Below are 23,995 nucleotides of genomic sequence, written 5' to 3'. Positions count from 1 at the left end.
AGATGGCCTCTATGGCCCCTTCCAACTCTATGATTCTATGAATGGCCAGTGGAGTCAGCTGTGGAATTCCTTGGTTTTGGGCTCTCCCACTTGGACAGAATGCCAGACCCCACACCCAGTAACAGGACTGCTTAGTCCTGAGCAGCTTTTTCTTTAGAGGTGGGAGTGGGGGGCTGGGGGGGGGGTTCCACTCCATTTTGTTGGCGGCCATGAGGGGCCCCTCCAATTGGTTCTTTCCCAAAGAATGCAGCTGTTGCTGGGGCTGGAGAACCAGGCTGGCCAGAGGCCTCACCTGCGGAGCACAGAGCCTCAGGCATGGTTTGTCTAGGAAATTCCAGATTGTTTATTGCCTTTGCAGTGCAACAGACACTGGGCCTGCCTCTGCGGGGTCACCAGATGAACAAAGGCTTCCCGTCATCCTGGGACAGTTTATGGAGGCAGTTGAGGAGCATCACGCAATCAGCCCGTTTCTGTGCGGGGACGGTAGACTGGACCACGTTGCGCAGGTACTCTATGTTGTTATAAATGTCTCCCTCGGCTCCCCTCACATCTGGCCGCTCCCGGAGGATGCCGTAAGTGTTCACAATCTGTTCTGTGAACTGGGGGTGGGTGTCTGGGTCGTAGCCCAGAGTCTTCAGCTGGCTCATGATCGTGTGATAGCGCTCCATCATGCTTTTGCTTTGCTCCTCAGACATTCCGGACGGAGCCTCGTTTTCATTCTGTGGGGAGAGGGAGGGGCTGGGTTAGCGTGGGGCAAGGGTTGAAAACGGTTGGACCAACATACCCTAAGGACCTCCCATTTTCTCTGGTCACCTGAGTCTAGGCAGGTGACAACCCAGTTGTGGCCCCCCAACTCTGGAACTCCCTCCCCAGGAAGGTTTATCTGCATCCTCTTCTACCACTGGCTTTCCTTCTGGATTCTGGTGCTGTTTGTGCTTTTCTCCAATCGGTTCATAATTTTAAAATTTGATTTTAATTGCTTAAAATATTTTATCTTTTATTTTAATGTGGGCTGCCTTAAGGTAGCAAGTAGCAAGGCAGCATAAACATGTTGAAAGACAGACAGACAGAAAGTTGCAGTCAAAAACCTGGTGTAGAAGTCACCAATGACAGATCAACTGAATGTGCCATGCTGTGGTTTGAGGCACATTTGTTTGTTTATTTTCCTGTCTAGTCCGACGAACACTGGGACTCAAAGTGGATATTATTATTATTATTATTATTATTATTATTATTATTATTATTATTATTATTATTATTATTAATTAGATTTATTTCCCGCCACTCCCCGTAGGCTCGTGGCGGGTCACAACAGTCCTATCCCCATTAAAATACCCATTAAAAGACTTTAAAACAATCCCAACATGGCGGAAGCTCTCATTATTCCCACCCCTGCTATCAGAGCGGCAGGGAGGGTGGGGAGGAGATCTAACTTACTAGGTCCGAGGGGGGGGGGGAATGTTGGCACTCATTCGCTGACCCTGGCCTCAACCAAAAACCTGGCGGAAGAGCTCCGTCTTGCAGGCCCTGCGGAAAGCTGATAAATCCTGCAGGGCCCGCAGCTCACCCGGGAGCTCATTCCACCAGGTAGGGGCCAGGACCGAAAAGGCCCTGGCACTGGTCGAGGATTGCAAATCCTGGTCGAGGATTGCAAATACAATACAACTAATTGGGGATTCTGTAGTCTGGCTCTGAGCGTGTTAGGAGTCTCTCCTTCACTCCCCCCTCGTCCACTCAATCAGACTTACTCTAGAGGAGAGGTCCCTATAGTCCTCCTTGGAATTCTGAGACAGTGTGATGCTTGCAACCACAAAAGGGCTGCCACAGGAGGTGGAGCCAAGCACCCAATGTCAAGGAGTGACACTAATAGTCAATCTTCAACATAAGCCAGCTTATGCTGTGCTGAGGCCCACAAGGGGGGGCCGACTCACCACAAGAGGACCAGGGAGGTTCCGTAAGCAAAGTCTCCCCACCTGTCTGATCTTCTCTGGGATGTTGCCGACTGTGAACCCATAGAGACGGGCCCTGTCAGGGAAGATGGCAGAGAGGATCCTGCGGTCCAGTTGGAAGGCAATCTCCCCGACAATGCGCTCTGTGGTCATGTGCTTGGAATCTGAAAGGACATGAGCAGTCAGTGCTGCTGTGGCCGCCCCCCCCCCTCAGCATCTGAGCCTAGATGTACCCAGGGAGTTGATTGGGGGGGGGGACCGCACACAATCCTCCACCTCCGGACTGGAGGCTGCTCTTTTCCTGGGCATGGGAGGGACAGGGGTGCTTAAGGGCTGCTTAAGGCAGCTGCAGGTTCTTAAGCCATGGAGCCTGGGGACATGGGCAAGATGTGGCTCTAACCTCCTGCCCTGCAGATCTCCCTCCCATCCCGCTGCATTTTTAAATTTTATAACTGCCAACCTGATGGATGACTTGGGACCTCAGAAGAGGCTTGCACAATGTATTGTGTCAATTTGTGTGGTCCCAATAAAAGGTTATGATGTGGATTTCGTTCTCGTTCTGGGTTTTAGGGCAGACTCTGTGTGGTATCCTGGGCCCCATCCTCAGGACAGGAACTCAGAATTTGGGTTCTGGGCAACAAGGAAGGTGGTGGGTGTCTCAGCTTAAGGTTTCCTCTTATTCGTGCTTCTTGCTTGTGACTTGGGAGCACAAACCATGGAGGACTAAAGGTCAGGGAGAAGGCCCAGCAACACTAGCTTAGGTAATTCAGGACTTTAAACTTGACCACTCCAACTAAAGAGAGCCTGTCCTAGTTAGGCATTATTTCAGGTAACTTCTAAGTGTTGTGAAACAGCTGCATATTTTCACCTTTCTTTCTTCCCTTGATCAGCCCAAAAGCTGTGAACAGCACACACATGTTCTTTTATTCCTTTACTAGGGGCCAAGCCCATTGCATTCAGGAATACAATGGGTGCTAGATTGGGTGGAAGAACTCTGCAGATGGCCTCCCCCTCTAGGACCTGGAAAGGCTGCAGGAAGCTGTTAGGGAACTCACAAGCAGGGGCAGCTCTCACGCAGCAGGGATCTGCAGCCTCAGAGGGAAGTGGAAGGAGGAGGAGGTGGTCAGGGGTGGGGGACGGAAGGCGATTGGCTGCCCGCTGGACAGACAGGCAAGCCAGTTGGAGGAGGAGGCACTCAGGGCCGGACAGCCACCCCTGAGTGGGTGTTAAGTGCTGAGTGGCACTTAAGCCATGAGAAACGCTCCTCCTCCAAGCCCTTGCCAGAAATATATTATGTGGAACAGATTAAATCTTCTTGTACTTTGGATGTAGTGACTGCGATCTCTGGAAAGGCCCCATGCCTAGGCAGCCTTGTCATCTGAAGTGGGTTAATGGGAGGGACAGCAAAGAAGCTCTCTGGCCCTGGAGCATGATAGTTCTAGATGATGAAGTTGCTCTGGATTGCCCCCATGAATGCACGAAGCCACCTTATGCTGAAACAGACCCTAGTTCCATCAAAGTCAGATTGGCAGACGCTCAGGCCGAGGTCTTTCCCATCCCCTGCTGCCTGGTCATTTTAACCGGAGATGCTGCTGGGAATTGAACCTGGGACATTCTGCATGCCAAGGGGATACTCTCCCACTGAACCATGGCTCCCCAAACCCCCCTCCCACACACACACACTCAGAAGCACCATTCGCTGGATTCTTTCAGTGGGAACGTGCACTGGAGTTTAAGATGTATGGTGCTGTCTGGCAGGAAATCCTCCAAACAGCCTTTGGAAGCTGCAAGGGCCCGGCTTGAAATTGGCTTCTGTGGGCAGCAAGGGAAAAGGATGCAGAGCCAAGCAGGGACTTAGGGCAGCTCTGGAGTTCTTCCAGCCTTCTCATGGAGGGGCTTGCAAGTCTGTGCTTTCAGACATCTCTTACCTTTGGATAGTTTCTTCATGGTCTCTGATGAGGCTTGTCTATCAGACTCTCCGTGTGGCTTTGCCTTGGGCTGGGATGGTGCCCGGGGCCCTTCCGTGCTTTGAGGCCTTGGCAGGCTGGGCGTGGGCTGCGGGGAAGAGGGGAATGTGGAGTGTGGTGCAGGAGAGTGGGCTGCTGGAGAGGAAGGCGGGGTCCTTCCAGCTGGAGGCTGGGAGCAGACTTCGGGGCTGTAAGCAAAGCCGGAGGGTGAAAAGGTCTGCATGTAGTTTGGGGAGAAAGGCACATAACCTCCTTGTGAGGTGCGTGGAGAATTGTAGTCGTTTTGTGAAGACTGGCTGCTAGCAAGAGAGGCGGAAGTGTCTTGTGGGGTGGCAGGATGTGGTGGTGGCCTGGCAGCAGGGCTGATGGTGCCACCAGTGGGTGAGAACTGTGGGGGGCTAAGCAAAGGCGAGCCAGGTGACTGGGGGCTTTCTGGGCCAGAAGAGGAGCCGGCGGCTGTTGGTTGCTGGTTTCCGGGCACAGCTGAGCTGGAGGAAAAATTCTGCGTAGGCCCATCTGAAGAAGTACCACTCTGATGGCTCCTTCCACTCATGGAAGAGTCAGCCAGCCTGTCTTGCTCGGGGATGTGAGGGTGGAAGGGGATGGCACAGTCAATGCAGTAGCCTCGGCCACTGAGCCTGCCTGAAGAGCTGCCGCTCCGGAAGCTGGACTCCTGACCAGAGACGTCGGAACTGATGTAGCCAGCAGCTGCAAGGAACAGGGAGAGCCTCCTCTGAATCTTTGGCTGTAGACCCCAAACAATCCTTAGTCCTCTCCCCCCACCCCCGGTCTCCGCAGGACCAAGAAGATATGATGCTTTTGCAAGCAGGTTTAGCCATGTGGACCATGGTCTGTAACATCTCTGGATTCCCTGATCCATGTTCTTATGTTGTTAGTCTATTTTTGTGCCGCGTGTCTGAGCTGATGCTGTTCACCACATGAGCTGACTCACAGGCTTGGGATGGTTCACAGCAATAGCCCTCTGGCTGGAACAATCAGAGCAATCAGCAAAATGGAAAGCAAGGGCATAATCACAAAAAACAGCCCAGACAGCACCCATAGAACGATCACCGATAAAAGAACACGTTGTCCAGAAAAAGCACAGCCATCTGAGAGTTCTTCACTCAGCCAGCGTTGCAAGGTCTCCCCCCCCCCCATTTCGTTTGAGAGGAGTAGGCTTTGCACCCAGCTCTCAGGTGCTGGCACATCCCTGAATGATGGGTTTGTGCAGAGGGGTCAGGATTTTTTCCTGGCACACTGCTTATCTGTAAGATTGCTCTCACACAAGGCCTTCAGAACCTTTTTGAATGGTTTGTGTGAGACCTGCACCTCTCTCCCCCACAGGCAGCCGGCTCCCCATTCCCGCGGACACGTGTTTACCACAGGGCCTGACTGGGGCAGGGAACAAGAGAAGAAGAGTTGTTTTTATACTCTGATTTTCACTGCCAGAAAGCAGCTTACAATTGCCTTCCCTTCCCCTCCCCACAACAGGCACCCTGTAAGGTAGGTGGGGGTGAGAGAACTCTGATAGGACTGCTCTGTGAGAACAGCACTATCAGGACTGTGACTGGCCCAAGGTCACCCAGCTGGCTGCATGGAGAGAAGTGAGGAATCAAACCCAACTCACCATATTAGAAGCTGCTGCTCGTAACCACTATCCCAAGTAGCTTTACTGGCAGAACCTGAACAGATGTTTGGCTATCTGGTGTCAATACCAGCTCCTGTAGGCTCCTGCTGGCACTGCTAGTAGGAAAAGACTCAGGAAGCTAGGTTGACTCTATCAAGGAAGTCAGTTTACAAGACCTTAGCAAGGTCCTCCAAAGTGTTCCTGTGAGGACCGTAACAGCTGCATTTTGCACTAGCTACAATTTCCAGGTCAGGGACAAGGGCATGCCTGTATACAGCAAGTTATAGAAATCAGTCCTGGAGGTGACTATCGCCTGGATCCCCATGGACAGGTGCTCGGAGGACAGATAGGGGGCTAGTAGCCTCGCCTGATGAAGGTGGAAGAACACCCAGCGGTCTACTCTATTGACCTGTGCCTCCATGGTCACTGAGGCATCCAGGGTCACACTCAAATACCTAACCTGAGGCATGGTGGTCAGTTGCATCCCAAGTAAGCATGCATCCTGTTCTGCCCCCCTCCTACCCAGCCATAGGACCTCCGTCTTGGTGGGGTTGAGTTTCAGATGACTCTACCTGAGCCATCCAGCCACAGCTTCCAAACATCTGGCAAATGGTTCCGGGGGGAGTCCAGGCGGCCGTCCAAAGGAGATAGAATTGGGTGTCATCCGCATACTGGTGGCAACCCAGTCCAAAACCCTGGACCAGCTGGGCCAGAGGGCGCATAAAGATGTTAAAAAGAGTGGAGGGGAGCACCGCCCCCTGTGGAACTCCACAAGGGAGGCTACAAGAGCGCGATAGTTCATTCCCCACGGCCACCCTCGGTCTGGATCTGGAGAAAGGTGCGCAACCAGCCAAGGGTTGTACCCCGTGTCCCCATCCCGGGAAGGTGGTGGATCAAGAGCCCATGGTCGACCACATCAAAGGTGGCTGACAGATCCAACATTACGAGTATGGCTGACCCACCTCGATCCAGCTGGTGCCAGAGATCATCTGTCAGGGCGACCATTTCTGATGGATAAATTGAAGGACTGCAGTCTTCTGATGGATACATTGAAGGACTGCAATCTGGATTTTCAGATCGTTAGGTGGATAGGGAATTGGTTAGGGAACCGCACTCAAAGAGTTGTTGTCAATGGTGCTTCATCAGACTGGAGGGAGGTGAGTAGCGGGGTACCTCAGGGCTCGGTGCTCGGCCCGGTACTTTTTAACATATTTATTAATGATCTAGATGAGGGGGTGGAGGGACTACTCATCAAGTTTGCAGATGACACCAAATTGGGAGGACTGGCAAATACTCTGGAAGATAGAGACAGAGTTCAACGAGATCTGAACACAATGGAAAAATGGGCAAATGAGAACAAGATGCAATTTAATAAAGATAAGTGGAAAGTTCTGCATCTGGGTCAGAAAAATGAAAAGCATGCCTACTGGATGGGGGATACGCTTCTAGGTAGCACTGTGTGTGAATGAGACCTTGGGGTACTTGTGGATTGTAAACTAAACATGAGCAGGCAGTGTGATGCAGCGGGAGAAAAAAGGGTACAGAGGAGAGCGACAAGGATGATCTGGGGCCAAGGGACCAAGCCCTATGAAGATAGGTTGAGGGACTTGGGAATATTCAGCCTGGAGAAAAGGAGGTTGAGAGGGGACATGATAGCCCTCTTTAAGTATTTGAAAGGTTGTCATTTGGAGGAGGGCAGGATGCTGTTCCCATTGGCTGCAGAGGAAAGGACACGCAATAATGGGTTTAAACTAGAAGTACAACGATATAGGCTAGATATCAGGAAGAAATTTTTCACAGTCAGAGTAGTTCAGCAGTGGAATAGGCTGCCTGAGGAGGTGGTGAGCTCCCCCTCACTGGCAGTCTTCAAGCAAAGGTTGGATGCACACTTTTCTTGGATGCTTTAGGATGCTTAGGGCTGATCCTGCGTTGAGCAGCGGGTTGGACTAGATGGCCTGCATGGCCCCTTCCAACTCTATGATTCTATGACCAGCACCGTCTCCACCCCATGACCAGGACAGAAGCCAGATTGGTATGGATGAAGAGCTGAAGTTTCTTCCTAGAATGCCAGGAGCTGGTCCACAGCAGCCGTTTCAGCTACCTCACCCAGAAACGCAAGATGCAAGACTGGGTGGTAGCTGGCCATATCCTACAGATCCAGCAATGGTTCCTTGAGGAGCGGGCCAACCACCGCCCCCTTCAGCAGCTCAGGGAATTCCCCGGTAGACAGGGAGAGATTGATAATATCTCTGAGCTGACCTCCTATCCACTGGCCACCCCCTTTAAGCAGCCAAGACAGGCAGGGATGGATGCCCTCACCGACCCCAGCAGCTTGTCCACTTTGGGTAATGAGCTGTCTGAAGCCATCAGACGTCACCTCCAAAGGCGGCCAGCAGGCCTCCGGTTCCCTCTCTGTATCAGCCGTGGGGTCATGGCAGGGCAGCAAGACTTTATCTGTAAAATAGCTCACAGCTCACATCCAATTGACTAAGATTTTGGTGCCCCTCCTCAAGGGCGCTCAAAGACCAAACTTCCCTGAACAATTGGGCCAGGCGAGAGTTAGCAATTTCCGCGGCAAAGGAATCCCATTTTGCCCCTTTCACTGCCATCTCCTACGCCCTCCTAAGCATGCAATGAGAGGTTCTTGCTGCCTCACGGGTTTTCCGCCACACTAGCTCTAGTCATCTCACCTCCCTCTTTCGGTGCTTATTTGGATGCTTGTTATATTGGCAATATAGCGGTCTGCCTACATGAGGCACGCAGAAGGTCCCAGTCAATCCCCAGCATCTCCATTAAAAAAAAAGAAAGACCTTTCCCTGCCTGAGGCCCCAGAGAGCTGCTCCAGTCTGAGTGGACAAGACTGACCTTAATGATCCAGTGACCAGATTCAGTATAAAGGGAGTTTGCTGTGTGTTCCCATCACTGAATTGTCTCATCCCACCATCCATGACTGTCCATGGCTCTAGGGAGAACCCCCACAGAATTCTTAAAATCCCAGGAAGTGTGGAGGGCCTCTTGGGTTGGGGCCCCCTGACTTTGACATCTGAAGGTGAAGAGGGTGTGGGGAGCAGGTGGCCAGATGGAGAGGGAACAGAAGCTGTTCCCACAAATCTGCCCGAGGGGCTGGAGGGGAGGCAGAGATGCCACCTTGGCTCCTATAAGGAGCAGCAGCCTTGTAGCTCTGTGACTCCTAGCTCTGTCAGGGCTTTGAAAGGTAGGAACCAGCACCTGGAAGCAGGAAACCAATCAGCCGGCCGAGCCAAGAAGGGCGTGCCTCATGCTAAAGGGCTAGCAGCAGCGGACAGTCAGCCAACAGAGGACTCCAGCCAGGGCCTTGGAGAATGTGTCGCAGTGGTCTAGTCCTGAGCTGGCTGCAACAGGGGCTAAATGCCCCAAAGTGAGATAACTTGCCTGCTGGACAGAACGGGAAGACATGGCTGTGGCCACCATCCAGCCCGTTTCCCCAACAGGTCTAAGGTGCCCACCAGGTCTGTGAAGGACAGACTCACCTCCTCAAGGGTGGGCGGCGGCGCAGTCCTTTCCAGAGCATCAGCCTGTCCCGCCAGCATCACTTCTGCCTCGTTCTGGACTGAGTCAGTTTGGTCTCCCGCCGCCCCTGGACCATGGCAGACAGGCACTGGCCTAGAACAGAAATAGCGGCGTGGGGAAGCTTTTCCAAAGAAATGCAGGGGGCTTTACATGGAGATGAAAAAGCAGTGGGGGCGATATAGAATCTTGACGGGGCCCAGTTCCCAAGCTACAGATTCCAAATCCCAACACAGTGACAGAAAGACAAAAGCCACACAAGGGCCACTAACCTCTCCTGTGGTCACCCAGTGGCTGAGAGAGGGACTGCCAAAAGCAGCCCCAAAGATTAATGCTCCCTCTGATCATGTGTGGACAGATAGTCTACAGAGAATGAAAGCCATCGCTGCTCTATGGCCAGAGTGGGGAGAAATGAATGGCAGATGTGTTATTCAGGAAATACTGGCATTTCTCTGCCTCCCTGCACATTAAAAAAAAAAAATCAGAATCAGAACATCTGGCCACGGGTTGCCGCTGCCATGCCAGGGAGCCCTGAGGGATGGGCAGAGTGACGGCTGGCCAGGGCTGGAGGTGAGCCCTGCTCATGCTGCTGCTGGTGGTCTTCTGTGGTCCTCCTGGCCAGCCGCTCCACCCATCCTTCACCCAGCTGCACTCCTGGCATGCGATGGTGCAAGTGGGGCTCAGCACCAGGCCTCGTGAGCTGCCGCTGCACGCCTTCCTCCTGTGGGCTCTGAAGACGGGTGATGGCTGGCCAGGGCCTGTGCAGAGTCCCGCTTGCTTCCCCACTGCTGATTCTGCTGCCTGTCAGGAGTACGGGTGGATGAGGGGTGGGTGGGGCAGCAGCTGGCCAGGCCTGGCAGTGAGCTCTGCTTACTCAGCCATCTCCTTTCCCGCACTTGCCTTCACCTCTGCTGCAGCATCCTCCATCTCCTCCGCTGCCATCTGGCTCCCTGCCTCTTGTGCCGTGCTCGGGGAGGGGGTGGGACGGACTGATGTAACGTACGTTTTTACTTCCATCACACTCCAGCCCCGGATGCGGCATAAGATATGTTCCACATCTAGAGTTAATTACGGCCTCTTTCAGAGACTTTGGGTAGTCCTCGGATATAGAAGCAGCGATGGTTTTCATCTTGTCCCTGCAAGATCTTACCAGCTCAGAAGAGCAAGGGTCTAAACTTTATGGGGTGTCCTGGGCAGTACTGGGGAGGAGGAGCCCTGGCTGAAACCAACAGTGGGCAGGGAGTGCTTTGGCCGTCCGACTGCTTCTGTGTGCAAAGAGAGCTGTCCGGTTGTAGCCAATTTCAGAAGGACTGACAGGATTTTCTCAGCACAGAGACTCGTCCTGCTGCACCTTTATTCCCAAACTGGCCTCCAGATGAGCTTGGTTAGCAGAGAGTGGAGCTTGGGGGTTTCTGCTCAGGCCCATGGTTGAAGCAGTGGGGCTGCCTTAATCTGAGCCAGGCCCCCTGGGTGCATCAAGAGCAGCCTTCTCTGCTCTGACTGGCAGTGGCTCTCCACAGTCTGAGGCAGTGAAAGGTCTTTGACGTCTCCTCCTGCCTGGTCTTTTAATGGGAGATGCTGCCGGGGAGTGAACCTGGGACCTCCTGCTTGCCAAGCAGAGGCTCTGCCACTGACCAACAGCCACTCCCAAAGCAGCTCTGGATGCCTAGGGAGGAATCACAGGGTTTGGCCTCGGCCCCTATGCCTTTCAACATGGACATGAAACATTTAGGGGAGACCCATCCAGAGGTTTGGAACAGGGTGCCCTCTATAGGCCTGTCCCCCACCGTTCTCCCTCCTTCCCATGGAAAGCCCAGCAGGTAAACTGCTGCTTAGAGACAGTGATGGGCTGGATGAAGCTTAACCCGGGAAGACAGAAGTGCTCTGGGAGGACACGGAGGCTGGTCTTGGAATGTGGGGGGGAGGGGGGGAGTATCTGGAACTGCCCCGGAAAGCCTGTTTGCATGGCTTGGAGATACTCCTAGGCTCAATCTTGTCTTTAACCTACCAAGTGTCAAAAGTTGCCCAGAACACTTTTTACCAATAGAGTCCAGTTCTTCAGCAGCTCTTCTTTCCTGCATAGAACTGACTACTGCAATATGCTGCACGTGGGGCTGCCCTTGAAGATGGTTCAAAAACGTTCATGTCCAAAATGCAGCAGGTCCTACCCCTACAGACAAGACCACTGCTGTGCCATCTACTCCTGCTTCTAGTCTGTTTCCAGGTTCCATTCAAGGTGCTGGTTTTGACCTTTCATGCCCGCATTAGGCAACCCAAGCCCAGAGCTGAGTCACAGGAGCAGGGACTTCAGCTGCTGGGAAGCCAGACTGGTCCTTTTCTTAATAGGCCCCCAGGGGAGGGGGGTGGAGACTTGCCTTTTCCACAGGAGGGTGTATCAGTTAGATGAATGGGGAGTCTGATTCATGCGGATTGAGCTATATTTTTATGTATGCATTTTTTAGACTTCTGCCCTGCCCTGCCTTGGCTGACTCAATTTTCAATTGCATTATACAGTTATGACTTTTTATTGAATGTTATTGCTGGGGTGAGTTTCCTGAGAAGTAGTGGAACGGTGGTCTACCAACCAACTAAAATAGATAAAAAGATGTAATCCCTCAGGCAGGAGCCTGGGTGAAAGGAAGCGCTTTGGGTGGGCCCCTGATGGGCTTCATGTTGTGCCCATCCTTCTTCCAGCCCGACTGCCCACCGAGGGAGTCACCTTGGTAACCACCTGTCTAGCCTGGAACGGCTACCACTGCTGGCCAGCTGGTTCACAGAGGTGGTCCCAGAGGTCTGCTGTCCTCCAGGACTTTGGACAATGCGGGGCTGTCCCAGGACACTCCAGGGCAGGTTAGGGACAGGGCGAGAACCATCTCCCTCCATCTTCTGTAGTGAAGCCATTTGATAGTCGTGGCTCGATAACTGCCCCTTGGAGCGGCTAAGGGAAGGTGCTCGGAGTCAGCGATTAAGGACTGACCAGCAGGACTCATTGACCAATCCCTGAGCAGGGCTCCCTTCCTTCTCCCAGAGCACAAGTGGATTCCGTCAACAGATCTTGTCAACTTCCGTCATGGCAACTGGGCCAAAATGATTCCTATCTGGATCACATGATACGCTGCCCATTGGACTGACACAAGAAGCAGTGGCTGATTCAGAATGGCTCTGTGAGGCCACTGCATTCTCTTTGAAGGAGAAGAAATAGGGGTCTCTTGGGGTAGGATGGAGGTGAGATAAACAGAGAGCACTCTTACAGATCAGCAGTTCCTGGGGATACTCTTCCCCCCTCCCCCCAGTAGCTTCCAGCTCCCCTCTGCCCTGCCACATTCCCTTCCTCAAACTCCTCCCCCCCCCACAGTTGGGAAGCACCAGCAGAGAAGCCCCCTGCAGTCGGCCAGCCACAAAGCTCCAGTGGCCAATGGCTGAGCTGACAGGCAGTTCAGTGATGCTCCAGCGAGCTCAGGAAGGCCCGTTGCGGAGGACTCACCTGACATGCCCGAGCCTGGCGTCCCCAGGGGCCGGAAAGCAAGACGTGCCATTGGAGGGGGCAGGGGTGGTGGCGCCTGGAAGAGTTGCATCTGCTGGCCTCTTAGGGCTGGTGGGGGCCCCCCAATGCGTGGGTCCCCCGGTGAGAGTGCAGGAGGGGTGAGCAGCGGAGGGGAAAGAGGTGTGGAGTCCAGCCTGCCCATGAAGATGGGTCCAGCTCCCACCGGGCTCAGAGCAGGAGTGGCGAGGTGAGGCGTGTGCTCCAGGGGTAGCCGCATGGGTAGCCGGAAGCTGCCGCTGTCCAGGAACGGCTGGTGCCCCACGCGACCTGAGCAGTTGAAGAACACAGAGAGGACCTAGTCAGGAGGTGGCTCCCAGCTGGCCGGCTGGCCGTTTGCTCCCCTCCGCCAGGCCCTGGGTGCAGGCCCCTCCTCCCACCCGCTGGGGCTACCTTGGCCATCCAGCCAGCTGGATTCGTGGAGCAGCAGGAGGGGGCTGCCCCCAAGGGGCGGGCTGCAGAGGCCCTGCTTCAACTCCTGGTTCTCCGTCAGCAGCCGCACCAGCTGCTTCAGCTCTTCGTTCTCAGTCACGAGGGCCTGGATCTCCTTCTTCAGGTCCTCGGGGTGGCTGAGGCCCGCCATCTGCCCAGGGGCGTGGGGACGGTGCCGCCTGGTCGTGCTGCAGCCAAGGGGCACGCAGCAGAGGCCCAGCCAGGGCTCCCAGCCAGGGCTCCAGGCTGCTCACTCCTGCCACTGCTCATTGTCCTGGGCAGGGATTGTGATGCAAGCACCCCGGAGCCTGCCGTGGAGTGCTATGGGGCCCTGGCTCTTGTGGGGTGGGGGGTACCACTCCCAGGTGGAGGGGGAACCAGCCTTTGCACCTTTACAGAAGAAGAAGAGTTGGTTTTGATGTCCTGCTTTCCTCTACCCGAAGGAGCCTCAAAGCAGCTTACGAACACCTTTCCCTTCCTCTCCGTGTCCTGTGGCTTCCTCCTCAGCTGGTGCCTCTGGAGTAGGGAAGGATCTGTGTACAGTGGGCGCCTACTGGCTGGTGTCTGTGACTCCAAAGGCATTGCAGTTGGGCAACGCAGCATGCCTGGGCAAGGGGGTGGGCTACCTTGTTCCGGATCAGGAATTCAACATGGTGCCTGTGGGCACCCTGGAGCCAGCTTGGTCTGGTGATTAAGAGTGGCAGCATCTACTCTGGAGAGCCGGGTTGGATTCTCCACTCCTCCCTCCACAGGCAGCTGGGTGGCCTTGGGCTCATCACAGCCCTGATAGAGCTGTTGTGACTGAGCAGTCCTGTCAGAGCTCTCTCAGCCCCACCTGCTTCCCAGGGGGTCTGTTGTGGGGAGGGGAAGGCCAGGGAATGGTAAGCTGCTTTGAGCAGGGTATAAAACCCAACTCTCTTGGTGGGAGCCTGAATCAGGCATCGAAGTTCCTCGGTGTTGCTTGTTCCTCTGTTCAGTGTTCTTAGTGTGCTTAGTCAAGAGTTGGTTGTTTGGAGCCAAAGGGCCTGTGGCGTTGCTGAATTCCATAGGATTTAGAATCATAGAATCCTAGAGTTGGAAGGGGCCATAGAGGCCATCTAGTCCAACCCTCTGCTCAACGCAGGATCAGCCCAAAGCATCCTAAAGCATCCCAGAAAAGTGTGTATCCAACCTTTGCTTGAAGACTGCCAGTGAGGGGGAGCTCACCACCTCCTTAGGCAGCCTATTCCACTGCTGAACTACTCTGACTGTGAAAAAATTCTTTTCCTGATATCTAGCCTATATCGTTGAACTTGTAGTTTAAACCCATTACTGCGTGTCCTCTCCTCTGCAGCCAACAGAAACAGCATCCTGCCCTCCTCCAAGTGACAACCTTTCAAATACTTAAAGAGGGCTATCATGTCCCCTCTCAACCTCCTTTTCTCCCAAGTCCGTCAACCTATCTTCATAGGGCTTGGTCCCTTGGCCCCAGATCATCTTCGTCACTCTCCTCTGTACCCTTTCAGTTTTATCTGCGTCCTTCTTGAAGTGAGGCCTCCAGAACGGCACACAGTACTCCAGGTGTACTGTATTTAATAGTGGCCTTCCTGACCTCTTGCACAGCATCCAGGAATCCCTGGAATGCCAGCTCATCTCCAGAGACAGACTGGGCTCCCTGTCCTGCTCAGATGCAATCCCTGTATCTCCAGGAGTTCCTCAACCTGGATCTGGGAACCCAGGCCAGAACAAACATCCCCCCACAGGTCACCAAAGGTGTGGTGGGGAGGGGTGGGGGAGCTGAGAAAGCACCTGGCTGTCACAAATAGGCACTCCTGTGCACCGGAGGGGGGAGCAAGCCAGTGGGACCCCCCTCCCCCGTCAGGGCCACTTAGCTGCTTGCCCACCCCAGGGTCATTGAGATGGGCTCCAGACAGGGTCCGTCACCCAAGACTCCTTGCTGTGGGGTTGGGGGGCTGTGGGGTTGGGGGATGGGCAAGATCGGTTTCAGCCAGCAGAGTGGGGCTCAGTGGGCCGTCCTCCTGACGGAGGGGAGGAGGCAAGAGCTGTTTAACTCATTCCCCAGGGCACAAATGATCTGGAACCAGGGCATGCAACGGAATGGCCCAGTTTGCCTAGGGTGCAAGGCGGGGCTCCAAGAGAACTCCGGTAGATTGGGTGGGTGGGGGACCAGGTGGGCAAGGAGGTTCAGTGTTGGTGAGGGTAAAATCTGGAGCCAGAGATCCCAGCTTCAAGCCCAGGCAGGGGGGCGGGGCGGCCAGCCAGCGGTCCAACTGGGCAAGGTGAGGCCGGTGTAGAGAGACAGAGGGAGGGAGGGAGAGGTGGTGTCTGCCCGCCGCTGAGGCTGGGTCCTGCTAGGGCTGCCCGGAGGTAAGGCTCAGGGCCCGGGCAGCAGGCAGGAAGGCCGCTGTCTAGGAGCCTGTTCCTTGGGAGGCCTCCTGGCTTGACCTGCACTGGTTCTGCCTTTGTGAAATTTTAGGACTGCAATTGGCTTGGTCCCGTCTCATTGTGTTCCACTTAGTGGGTGGCCGCAAGGAAGACCCACCCCCCCTTGCTGGAAATCCAGCAGGAGCCATGATGGAGAACAGGACACTTTGGCCAGGCAGTGTGGGTGGTTTATTGCCCTTGCAGTGGGACACACGCTGGGTGTTGGTGGGGTCACCAGCTTCCCGTCTTCCTGTGCCAGCAGATGGAGACAGCTGAGGCACACCGTGCAGTCAGCCCGCTTGTCAGCTGGAATAATGAACTGCGCATGAACTCATTGTTGTTGTAGACTTCTCCCTTGTGGCCAGTCAAATCCTGCTCCTCTCGAAGGAAGTGTTCAGGATGTGTTCTGCGAAACGGGGGATGTTTGGTCGTAGCCCAGGGCTCCTGCCTGTTCGTGAGGCTATTGTATTGCTCCATGAGGCTTCTGTGCTTCGCTGGGTGTCACTTCCGTTCTGTGGGGAGAAGAGCAGCTTTAGACTCAGGAGACGTTTGGGGATCCTTATGAGATCGAGCTCTGCAGCCCTATCTTTATGGTCACTTGAGCTGTGCAGGGGTCTTGGGGGTCTGTTCATACAGTCTGCAGAAATGGGGGCTAAAGTATCTCCAAGACTAATCGGGATCGAAGCGGTGCTTGCAAATGTGAATGCAATCCAAGCCCTTTAGGTTGAAGGCTTCTCTTATCCCTGCTCTGCTAGCTTTCCCATGAGACCATTAAATTGTTGAGTGGATGCTTAAGCCGGCATTCCCTGTGCAACCTTCAACCTTCATCCACAGAAAGCCAGGGCAGGGATACCTCGTCGTAATGCACTATTTCCGTATCCTGGAGCCTCAAGATTAGCTAAGCTTAATTTGTAGGAACTATACCAGTGTTCATTGGGCAGTTAACTGGCAAACCCAAAGATACTTGCTTGGCCACACACAAAGGTCAGCCAGTGGCCTGCAATGTACACTTTTGTTCCTTTTTCTTGGTTTTAAAACTGCTCTCCGTGAAGCATCCTCCATCTCCCCACTAAGAGATGACTCGGGATGTGCAAGGAGAGGTTTGGAGAGCTACCAGCATTCTGGGTCCAGTGCACACCTGACAGCTGTGCCTCGACAGCACTCCCCACTGCGCCTGAAGACTCCATCAGGTGGTCAAGATCCCTGTCTACCAAGTTGTGGCTCAGATCTCCACAGATCTAGCCTGGCTGAGCTCCTTTCTCTTGCTCTCTTGAGTGCTGCTGTTTCTGACCTGGGTCTGCCTCCTTGATTTAGAATCATAGAGTTGGGAGGGACCTCCATGATCATCTAGTCCAGCCCCTTATGGCAGTGGTCCCCAACCCCCAGTCTGGAGACCGGTACTGGTCCGTGGATCAGTCAGTACCGGGCTGCGAGTCCTCGCCCTCCTCCCCGGCTGTTGCCTTGGGGGCAGCCCTGCCACTCTGCCACTGGCTCACCTTTGGTGCTCTCCGGTGGCCGCCATGGCTGAGGCTCACCCTCGGCATGCCACTGCGCAGCTACTGCTGGCAGCGCCCCCCAGCAGGCGGCGGGAAGACAGGGGTGCAGTGGGAAAGCAAGTAGAGCAGGGGCTCAGACAGCAGTGGTGACATCCCTTGGCAAAATACTCCCCCCCCCCCCCAGGCCTCAGTAAAATTGTCAAGCATTGACTGGTCCCCGGTGATAAAAAGGTTGGGGACCACTGCCTTGCGGAACACAGCAACTCACCACTGCCTGCCCACCCACAGTGACTCCGATTTCATGCCACAGTGAGCTCCCCCACCAGAAATCTCCAGAATCCCGCCTGGCCTGGAGGAATTCACCAACCATCCCGCAGTGGCAATCAGCTATTCCCTGGGTTTGCCAGGAAGGGCCACAAGGTCCATGCCTGCTTCACCTGTGCCCTGAATGGCAGATCTCCTCCCCCCCCCCCAAGTCCTGTCAGCCAGTTTGTTTGTGGGGAAATTCTTCTCCCATCCTGAGGCATTCTTGGGGTTGTTAGCAGTACTGAAGACATCAGTGAAGGGAAGCAGAGCTGGTAATATTTGGTTCCATTCTTTGACAGACTGTCTCTTGTTGTACCCGATCCCCATGACTCCAGCCCCATCCGGTTCCCAAGCAGATGCTGTTCCCATAACAGCTATGAACACCACCTCTCTGGGCCTTCACATGCAGCCCACCCTTCCGTCACAGCTGTGCACATAATAGAACACATGAAGTTGCTCAGTACTGTATCGAGCCCCTTTGTTCAATGCTGTTTCCTCGGACTGGTGTGGCTCTCTGGGGGACCAATAGAAAGAGGAGGGCCTTTCAGGTGCCAGCTGCCTCTTACCTGGCAAGGGTTTCTTCAGGGTCACAGGCAGGGCTTGCTGATCAGACCCTCAGCGTGTCCTTGTCCCAGGCTCTGATGGTGACGGTGGCCCTTTTTGGGCCTAGAGCCTGTGGCTGGGGTGGAGTGGAGTGGAGTGGACCAGAAGGAGGAGGAGAGTGTGAAAGATGGTCCAGAGCCTGGGGGTGGGGGATGACGGCACTTCCGGAATCAGGAGAGGAGGCAGGGCGTTTCCCACTGGAAACCGGGGGAAGAGTTCAGTGCTGAATGTAGATCCTGAAGGGGAAAAGCTCCACGTGCAGCTGGAGGAGAAAGGCACAGAACCTAGATGCGGGGTGCAGGGAGGACTGGAGTGGCTTGGTGAAGACTGGCCACTAGAGGAGGAGAGTGAAATGTCTTGTGGGGGTGGCAGGATATGATGGCCTTGCAGCAGGGCTGAGGGTGCATCAGTGGTGAGGAACTGTGGGGTGCTACGGAAAGACAAGCCGGGCGAATGGGGGCGGTTTTGGGGCTTCCTAGGCCAAGGGGGATGGCTGCCGCTGAGCGCTGGGACTCAGGCTAGCCGTAGGAGGAGTCCTCTGAGGAGCTGCCACTCTGGTTCATCCTTCCACTCAGGACAGAGTCGGCCAGGCTGTCTTGATCGGGGATGTGCGGGTGGAAGGGGACGGCACAGTCGACACAGTAGCCTCGGCCACGGAGCCTGCCTGAAGAGCTGCCGCTCCGGAAGCTGAAGTCCTGGCCACTGCTGTCGTGACTCAAGTAGCCAGCGCCTGCAAGGAACAGCGAGAGACTCCCCTGAGTATAGGCCCCAAATGGTACTTAGTCTAATTCCCACCCCCCAGTCCCACCGTTTTTCAGAAAATGGTCTTTCCAGGAGCAAGAGGATGTGCCTCTGACCTACACAGCAGCCATTCAGCAAGAGTATGCAGGCGATTAGCTTGAGCATCTCTGGCAGAGCATAGGGCTTTTTGGGTGGCATAGGCAGGGAGGCAGTCCCTCAGGTATACTAGGCCCTGACCTTAAAGGTCTTTAGCCTGATCCAGAATTCGCCTAGTAGCCATTGCTGTTGATGGAGGAGGGGCCAAATGTGGGACCTCCCCAGTGTTGCGATGAGGACCCTGGCTGCTGCATTTTGGACCAGCTGTAGGTTGGTTAAGGGCAGGCCTGCGTAGAGATAGTTGCAGAAGTCCAGTCTAGAGATGACTTTGTGTTCCAGGGCCAAGTCTAGTAGCTTGGCTTGGCAGAGGTGGTAAATGCCAGTTGGACTACCTTTGTGACCTGGGCCTCCATTGTGAGGGAAGCATCCAAGATCATGCCGAGGTTTCTGGGGGAACGAGCCGTTGAGAGCAGGGTGGTCAGGCATGCTTCCTCACATGGACCCTTCCTACCCAGGCACAGGACCACTGTCTTTATAATCCTCATACAGCGAGTTGACATTTTTGCTGAAGTATCGGCTGCAACCACAGATTTCCTCACCTCTGTCTCAGCCAGTTCAGGCCCTATCAGCATATATTTAAAACTAGGACTGTTCGGTTCCAATATATTGTTGTTGTTGTTAGGTGCGAAGTCGTGTCTGACCCATCGCGACCGCATGGACAATGATCCTCCAGGCCTTCCTGCCCTCTACCATTCCCCAGAGTCCATTTAAGTTTGCACCGACTGCTTCAGTGACTCCATCCAGCCACCTCATTCTCTGTCGTCCCCTTCTTCTTTTGCCCTCGATCGCTCCCAGCATTAGGCTCTTCTCCAGGGAGTCCTTCCTTCTCATGAGGTGGCCAAAGTATTTGAGTTTCATCTTCAGGATCGGTTCCAATTTGCATCACCTTATATTTACTTACAATGAACTTCATTTCTAAGGCCAACCACTTACCCAATCTGTGGAGCTTCAAGAGCTGCCTTGGTTTGTACCACCCTGAATAGTTTGACTATTTGAGCACAAGCAACTGGGCAAAGGAGAAACTGCTAGTTCGGGAGCTACTCGTGAGTGTTGCTTTCTTTCTTACAGTGTGCGAGGGGATATAGGTTGCAGGAGAGTGGAGGCTCTTTGTTCCTTGCCCGGGATGTGGGGGACTGCAGCTAATCACATTAGCTAATTTGCATTAGTTGGCAGTTTTGCCTGGGACTGACTGCTGGCTGACTGCTGGATGGGCCTTTGTGCTGTAAAAGGCTCTTGCTTGCCAGAGGCATGCACCTTTGGCGCATGCAAAAGGGCACGAGCTAAAGGGCTCTTGGCTTGTGGATCAAGCAGAGGGACTCTTAAGTGCTCCGGAGTTTTCAGAAGGGTTCTTCCCGCAATAGAACAAAACGGCGTAGCTGGTGATGGACAGGCACTCTCTGCGGCATGTTTGTATTTTCACCTCAGGGTAGCTTTAAATACACCTGCACCAAGTGCAAGCTAGTAGCTCTCCTGGAGGAGAAGGTACAGAAGCTGGAAGAACGCCTGTCCACACTTTAGGAGGGTGAAGAGTTCTTGGAAGGAACTCATGGAGCACTTTTTGGAAGGCATTTGGGAGAGGTGGGAAAGATGTCTCACCAACTAGAGTAGAACCCAAGACAAGAGGACAAGAAATGGAAGAATATTACCCAGAAAAATAAGATGTTCTGCCCCCCCGATTCTCAAAAATAGTTTCCAGGGTCTGCCTGTAGATAGTGACACTGGACCCCAGGAACAAGAGCAATCCGCCAAACTCCCCTGAAACTCAGAAGATGTTTCACAGGCTCCTGCAGATGAGAGGATTAGCTCTTCTGTTCCCCGACATATTAAGACTAGGAAACATATGCTGGTAATTGTGGATTCCCTATAGAGAGTAGAAGCCAAAGTGTGTCAACTGGACTTGTCTCGAGAGGTCTGCTGTCTACCTGGCATGAGAACCATGGATGTCAGGGAAATGATGGAAAGCCTTGTAAAGCCCAAGGAGAAGTACTCTCCCTTCCTTCTCATCCATGTGGGAACAAGCAATACTGCCCAGTGCCGTGTGGAGCACATGAACTGAGACTACGTTGCCTTGGGGAGAAAGGGAAGGACTTGGGAGCACAGGTTGTATTTTCGTCAGTTCTTCCTGTTAATGGCCGAGGCTTAGGAAGGAAAGAAAAATCATGCAGATAAATGACTGGCTGTATCATTGGTGTAATTGGGAAAGTTTTGGGTTTTTGGACCAGGGATCACGCTACCGTGATGAGGCTCTTCTATCGGGAGATGGTTTGCACCATACGAAGGTGGGGGAAAATGTTTTTGCGAAGAGTTTTGCCCTGATGAGGAGGGCTTTAAACTGAGTCCAATGAGGGAACGAGACGTACATTCAAAGCCTAGTTCGATGATGATAACTGTAGATGGGAACACTGCAGAATTAAAGGGAATGGCACATATGCAAGGAACTATTAACTTACAAGAAAGTTCAAAAACTAAAATCCTGGGATACTCGTATGAAGGATTGCGATGTCTCTACACTAATGTGCAGAGTATGGGAAACAAGCAAGAGGAACTAGAAGTTCTTGCCACATGTTTTCCGGATCCTTAACCTAATTGGCAAGTGGACCACTGCTTACGATTATTGGTTGCTGTGGTAGAAATACAGAAATATTCTAAAGCAGCATCATGAACCCTGTCATGTGGGTTTTTGAGGCCACTGACTCGAATGAACAGTAGGAAGAAAGGGAGGAGCCAGTTTACCTCCTATGTTTGTTTCCCTGAATCCAGTTTCACAAAACTGGGTCTGTGGATAAATAAGCCACCTTCCAAGGGACGTGTGTGCTGAACTCAAGTGGTGCTTCAAAATGCTTAAATGGACAGGCAGGAGGGCCAGCAGCATGCATGAACACCACAGGGCACTACTCACCTTGCATGCCCGAGTCTGGTGTCCCTGGTGACCTGAGGCCAGGTGACCGGAGGTTGAGACGTGCGATGGGTGGGGGTATGTGTGGTGGAGACTGGAACTGTTGTATTCGTTGGGCTCTCGGGGCTGGTGGAGGTCCCCCCATAGGTATACCTCCGTGTGGAGGAGTGAACATTTGAGGAGTATGAGGGGAAAGAGGTGGGGATTCAAGCCCGCTGCCGGAGAGTTGGCCCATGAAGATGGGTCCTGCTCCCACAGGGGTCATAGGGGGGCTTGAGTGTGTCGGTGTAGAGCTGAGGGCTGGCCGCACGGGGAACCGGAAGACGCCACCGTCCGCTAAAGCCTGGTTTCCAAGCTGACCTGTAGGATACACAGAGAGAACCTGTCAGGGTGCCTGGCCTCAGCCTCCCACACTTTTTCTTTTTCTTTTTTGATCATTCAGGGTCTGTGCACCAACTAGGGAGGCCAGCCTCCAGGTGGCACCTGGGAATCTCCCAGAACTGCAGCTCCTTTCCAGCTTAGAGAGATCAGTTCACCTGGGAAAAAAACGGATGCTTCAGATTCTTGGGCATTGTACCCTACTGGGGTAGCCATTCTCCTTGAGCTCCATCCCCAAATCTCTAGGAGTTCCCCAGCCTGGATCTGGCAGCCCTACTCCCTCATCTCCCACCAGTGGCCACGGAAGGCGTGGCAACCCTCCTGTCAGCTAGCTTCCTGGCCAGCCTCAGCCCTTCCTGTTGGAGGCAGCGAGGGAGGGGGTTCTGCCTACGTATGGCCTTGGGCCCTCCTCCCCCAGCAGGACTACCTTGGGCAGATGACCGGATGGATTCAAAAAGTGCTGGCACAGAAGTGGTGTCATGGCCTTGGCTGCGGAGGACGTTCTTCAGGTCATTATTCTCCATCAGGAGTTGCACCAGCTGCTTCAGCTCCTCATTCTCCGCGGCCAGTGCATGGATCTCCCTCCTGAGGTCATCGGTAGAACTGAGGCCTGCCATCCCCAAAGGCCCACCCAGGGAGTGGAGACAGTGCCGCCTGGTAGTGCTGCAGCCGAGTGGCACGCAGCAGAGGCCCAGCCAGGGCTTCCAGGCTGCTCCCAGGCTCCTCACTCCAACCACTGCTGGGTGGGCAGGCTGGTCCAGCTAAGCGTCTTGGGCAGGGATTGTGATGCAAGCATCCCGGAGTCTGCTGCGGGGCGCCTAGCAACCTTGGTGGGGATTGTATGGGGAGAAAGGCCCTGTCTGTATCTTGGCTCTGACTCCACCCTAAGTTCCCCTTCCCTGTCTTGGAGATGGAAAGTTCAACAGCTTTTTATTAATTAGTTTACAAAATTCCGTTGCCAATCCGCCATAAGAAATTCTTGAAGAACCTTACAAAGTAAAACTATTAAACTACTAAAACCAGTATTGAAAAACTAGCCAGAGCACAGCCTCATAAAACAATTCTCACAAGGGTTGCCATCTTCCAGGTGGAGGCTGGGATTACAACTGATCTCCAGCTGGCAGAGGAAATGACCACTTGGAAAGGTAGACTTCTCTGGCTTTAGGCACCACTGAAGTATGTCCCCAACCCTAACCCCCCCTCCTCAGGCTCCATCCCCCAAATCTCCAAGTATTTTCCAACTTCTGATCAAAATGCTGGTTTTATGAACTTAGGCCGAGTATTGTGAGTGGGTGGGCAGGAAGGGATGGGCCAGGGTTTGCCTCTCGTGGCCCTTTCTTGCATACCCAGGGATTTGCTAATTGCTGCTGTGGGATGGTAGGTGAATTCCCTCCAGGCCAGGCTGGATCCTGGATATTTTGGGCAGGAGGATCACTTGGGCATGGAATTCTGCTCACTGTGGGTGGGCAGGTAGTTGTGAGTTCCAGCATTATGCAGGGGGTTGGACTAGATGACCCTGTAGGTCCCTTCTTTGGGGAGAAGAGCAGCATTAGACTCAAGAGGGGTGTGTGGGGGGGACCCTTAAGGGACACCCCACCTCTGTCTCATCTATAGTGCAGCTTGAGTTGCACACAAATCTTGGGGCCAGTTCATATAGTTCACCAAATTAGGAGCTATAGCTTCTTCAAACCAACTAGTTCAGGATTCAGGTGGCACTTACAAGCCTCGAGGACCCAGCCCTTGAAGCTAAATTTTTTTTTAATTTGCCCTGTTGGCATTCACGCACAAGAGCATGTTCAAACCTCTGTCCTGAAATGGAGAAGTCCTGGGAAGGCCTGGCTAGGGATGCGTTGACTGTGGCATTTGTGTAGGACAACTGGAAATGTGCACCCTTCCGAAGAATCCATTTCATTTTTGAGAGTTTTTGTTGGTA

At 53.8% G+C, this 23,995-nt stretch overlaps 1 protein-coding gene across 1 annotated transcript; it reads right to left on the bottom strand.

Annotated features, from left to right (window-relative positions):
- Nucleotides 1-335: 335 nt before the first annotated feature.
- LOC143844968 (uncharacterized) lies at nucleotides 336-22,840 on the bottom strand. The gene is made up of 9 exons (XM_077352862.1): nucleotides 22,490-22,840; nucleotides 21,688-22,044; nucleotides 18,411-18,621; nucleotides 17,902-18,088; nucleotides 13,024-13,312; nucleotides 12,574-12,900; nucleotides 3,878-4,624; nucleotides 1,974-2,113; nucleotides 336-719 (listed from the first exon to the last, which is right to left on the bottom strand). Exons 1-9 carry the CDS (start codon nucleotides 22,677-22,679, stop codon nucleotides 390-392), a joined length of 2,778 nt encoding a protein of 925 aa, XP_077208977.1. The 5' UTR covers nucleotides 22,680-22,840; the 3' UTR covers nucleotides 336-389.
- Between the last annotated feature and the right edge of the window lie 1,155 nt (nucleotides 22,841-23,995).

Source organism: Paroedura picta, chromosome 9 (genome assembly GCF_049243985.1).
Source record: "Paroedura picta isolate Pp20150507F chromosome 9, Ppicta_v3.0, whole genome shotgun sequence".
NCBI lineage: Eukaryota > Metazoa > Chordata > Lepidosauria > Squamata > Gekkonidae > Paroedura > Paroedura picta.
This window is presented reverse-complemented; position numbering and strand designations above follow the sequence as displayed.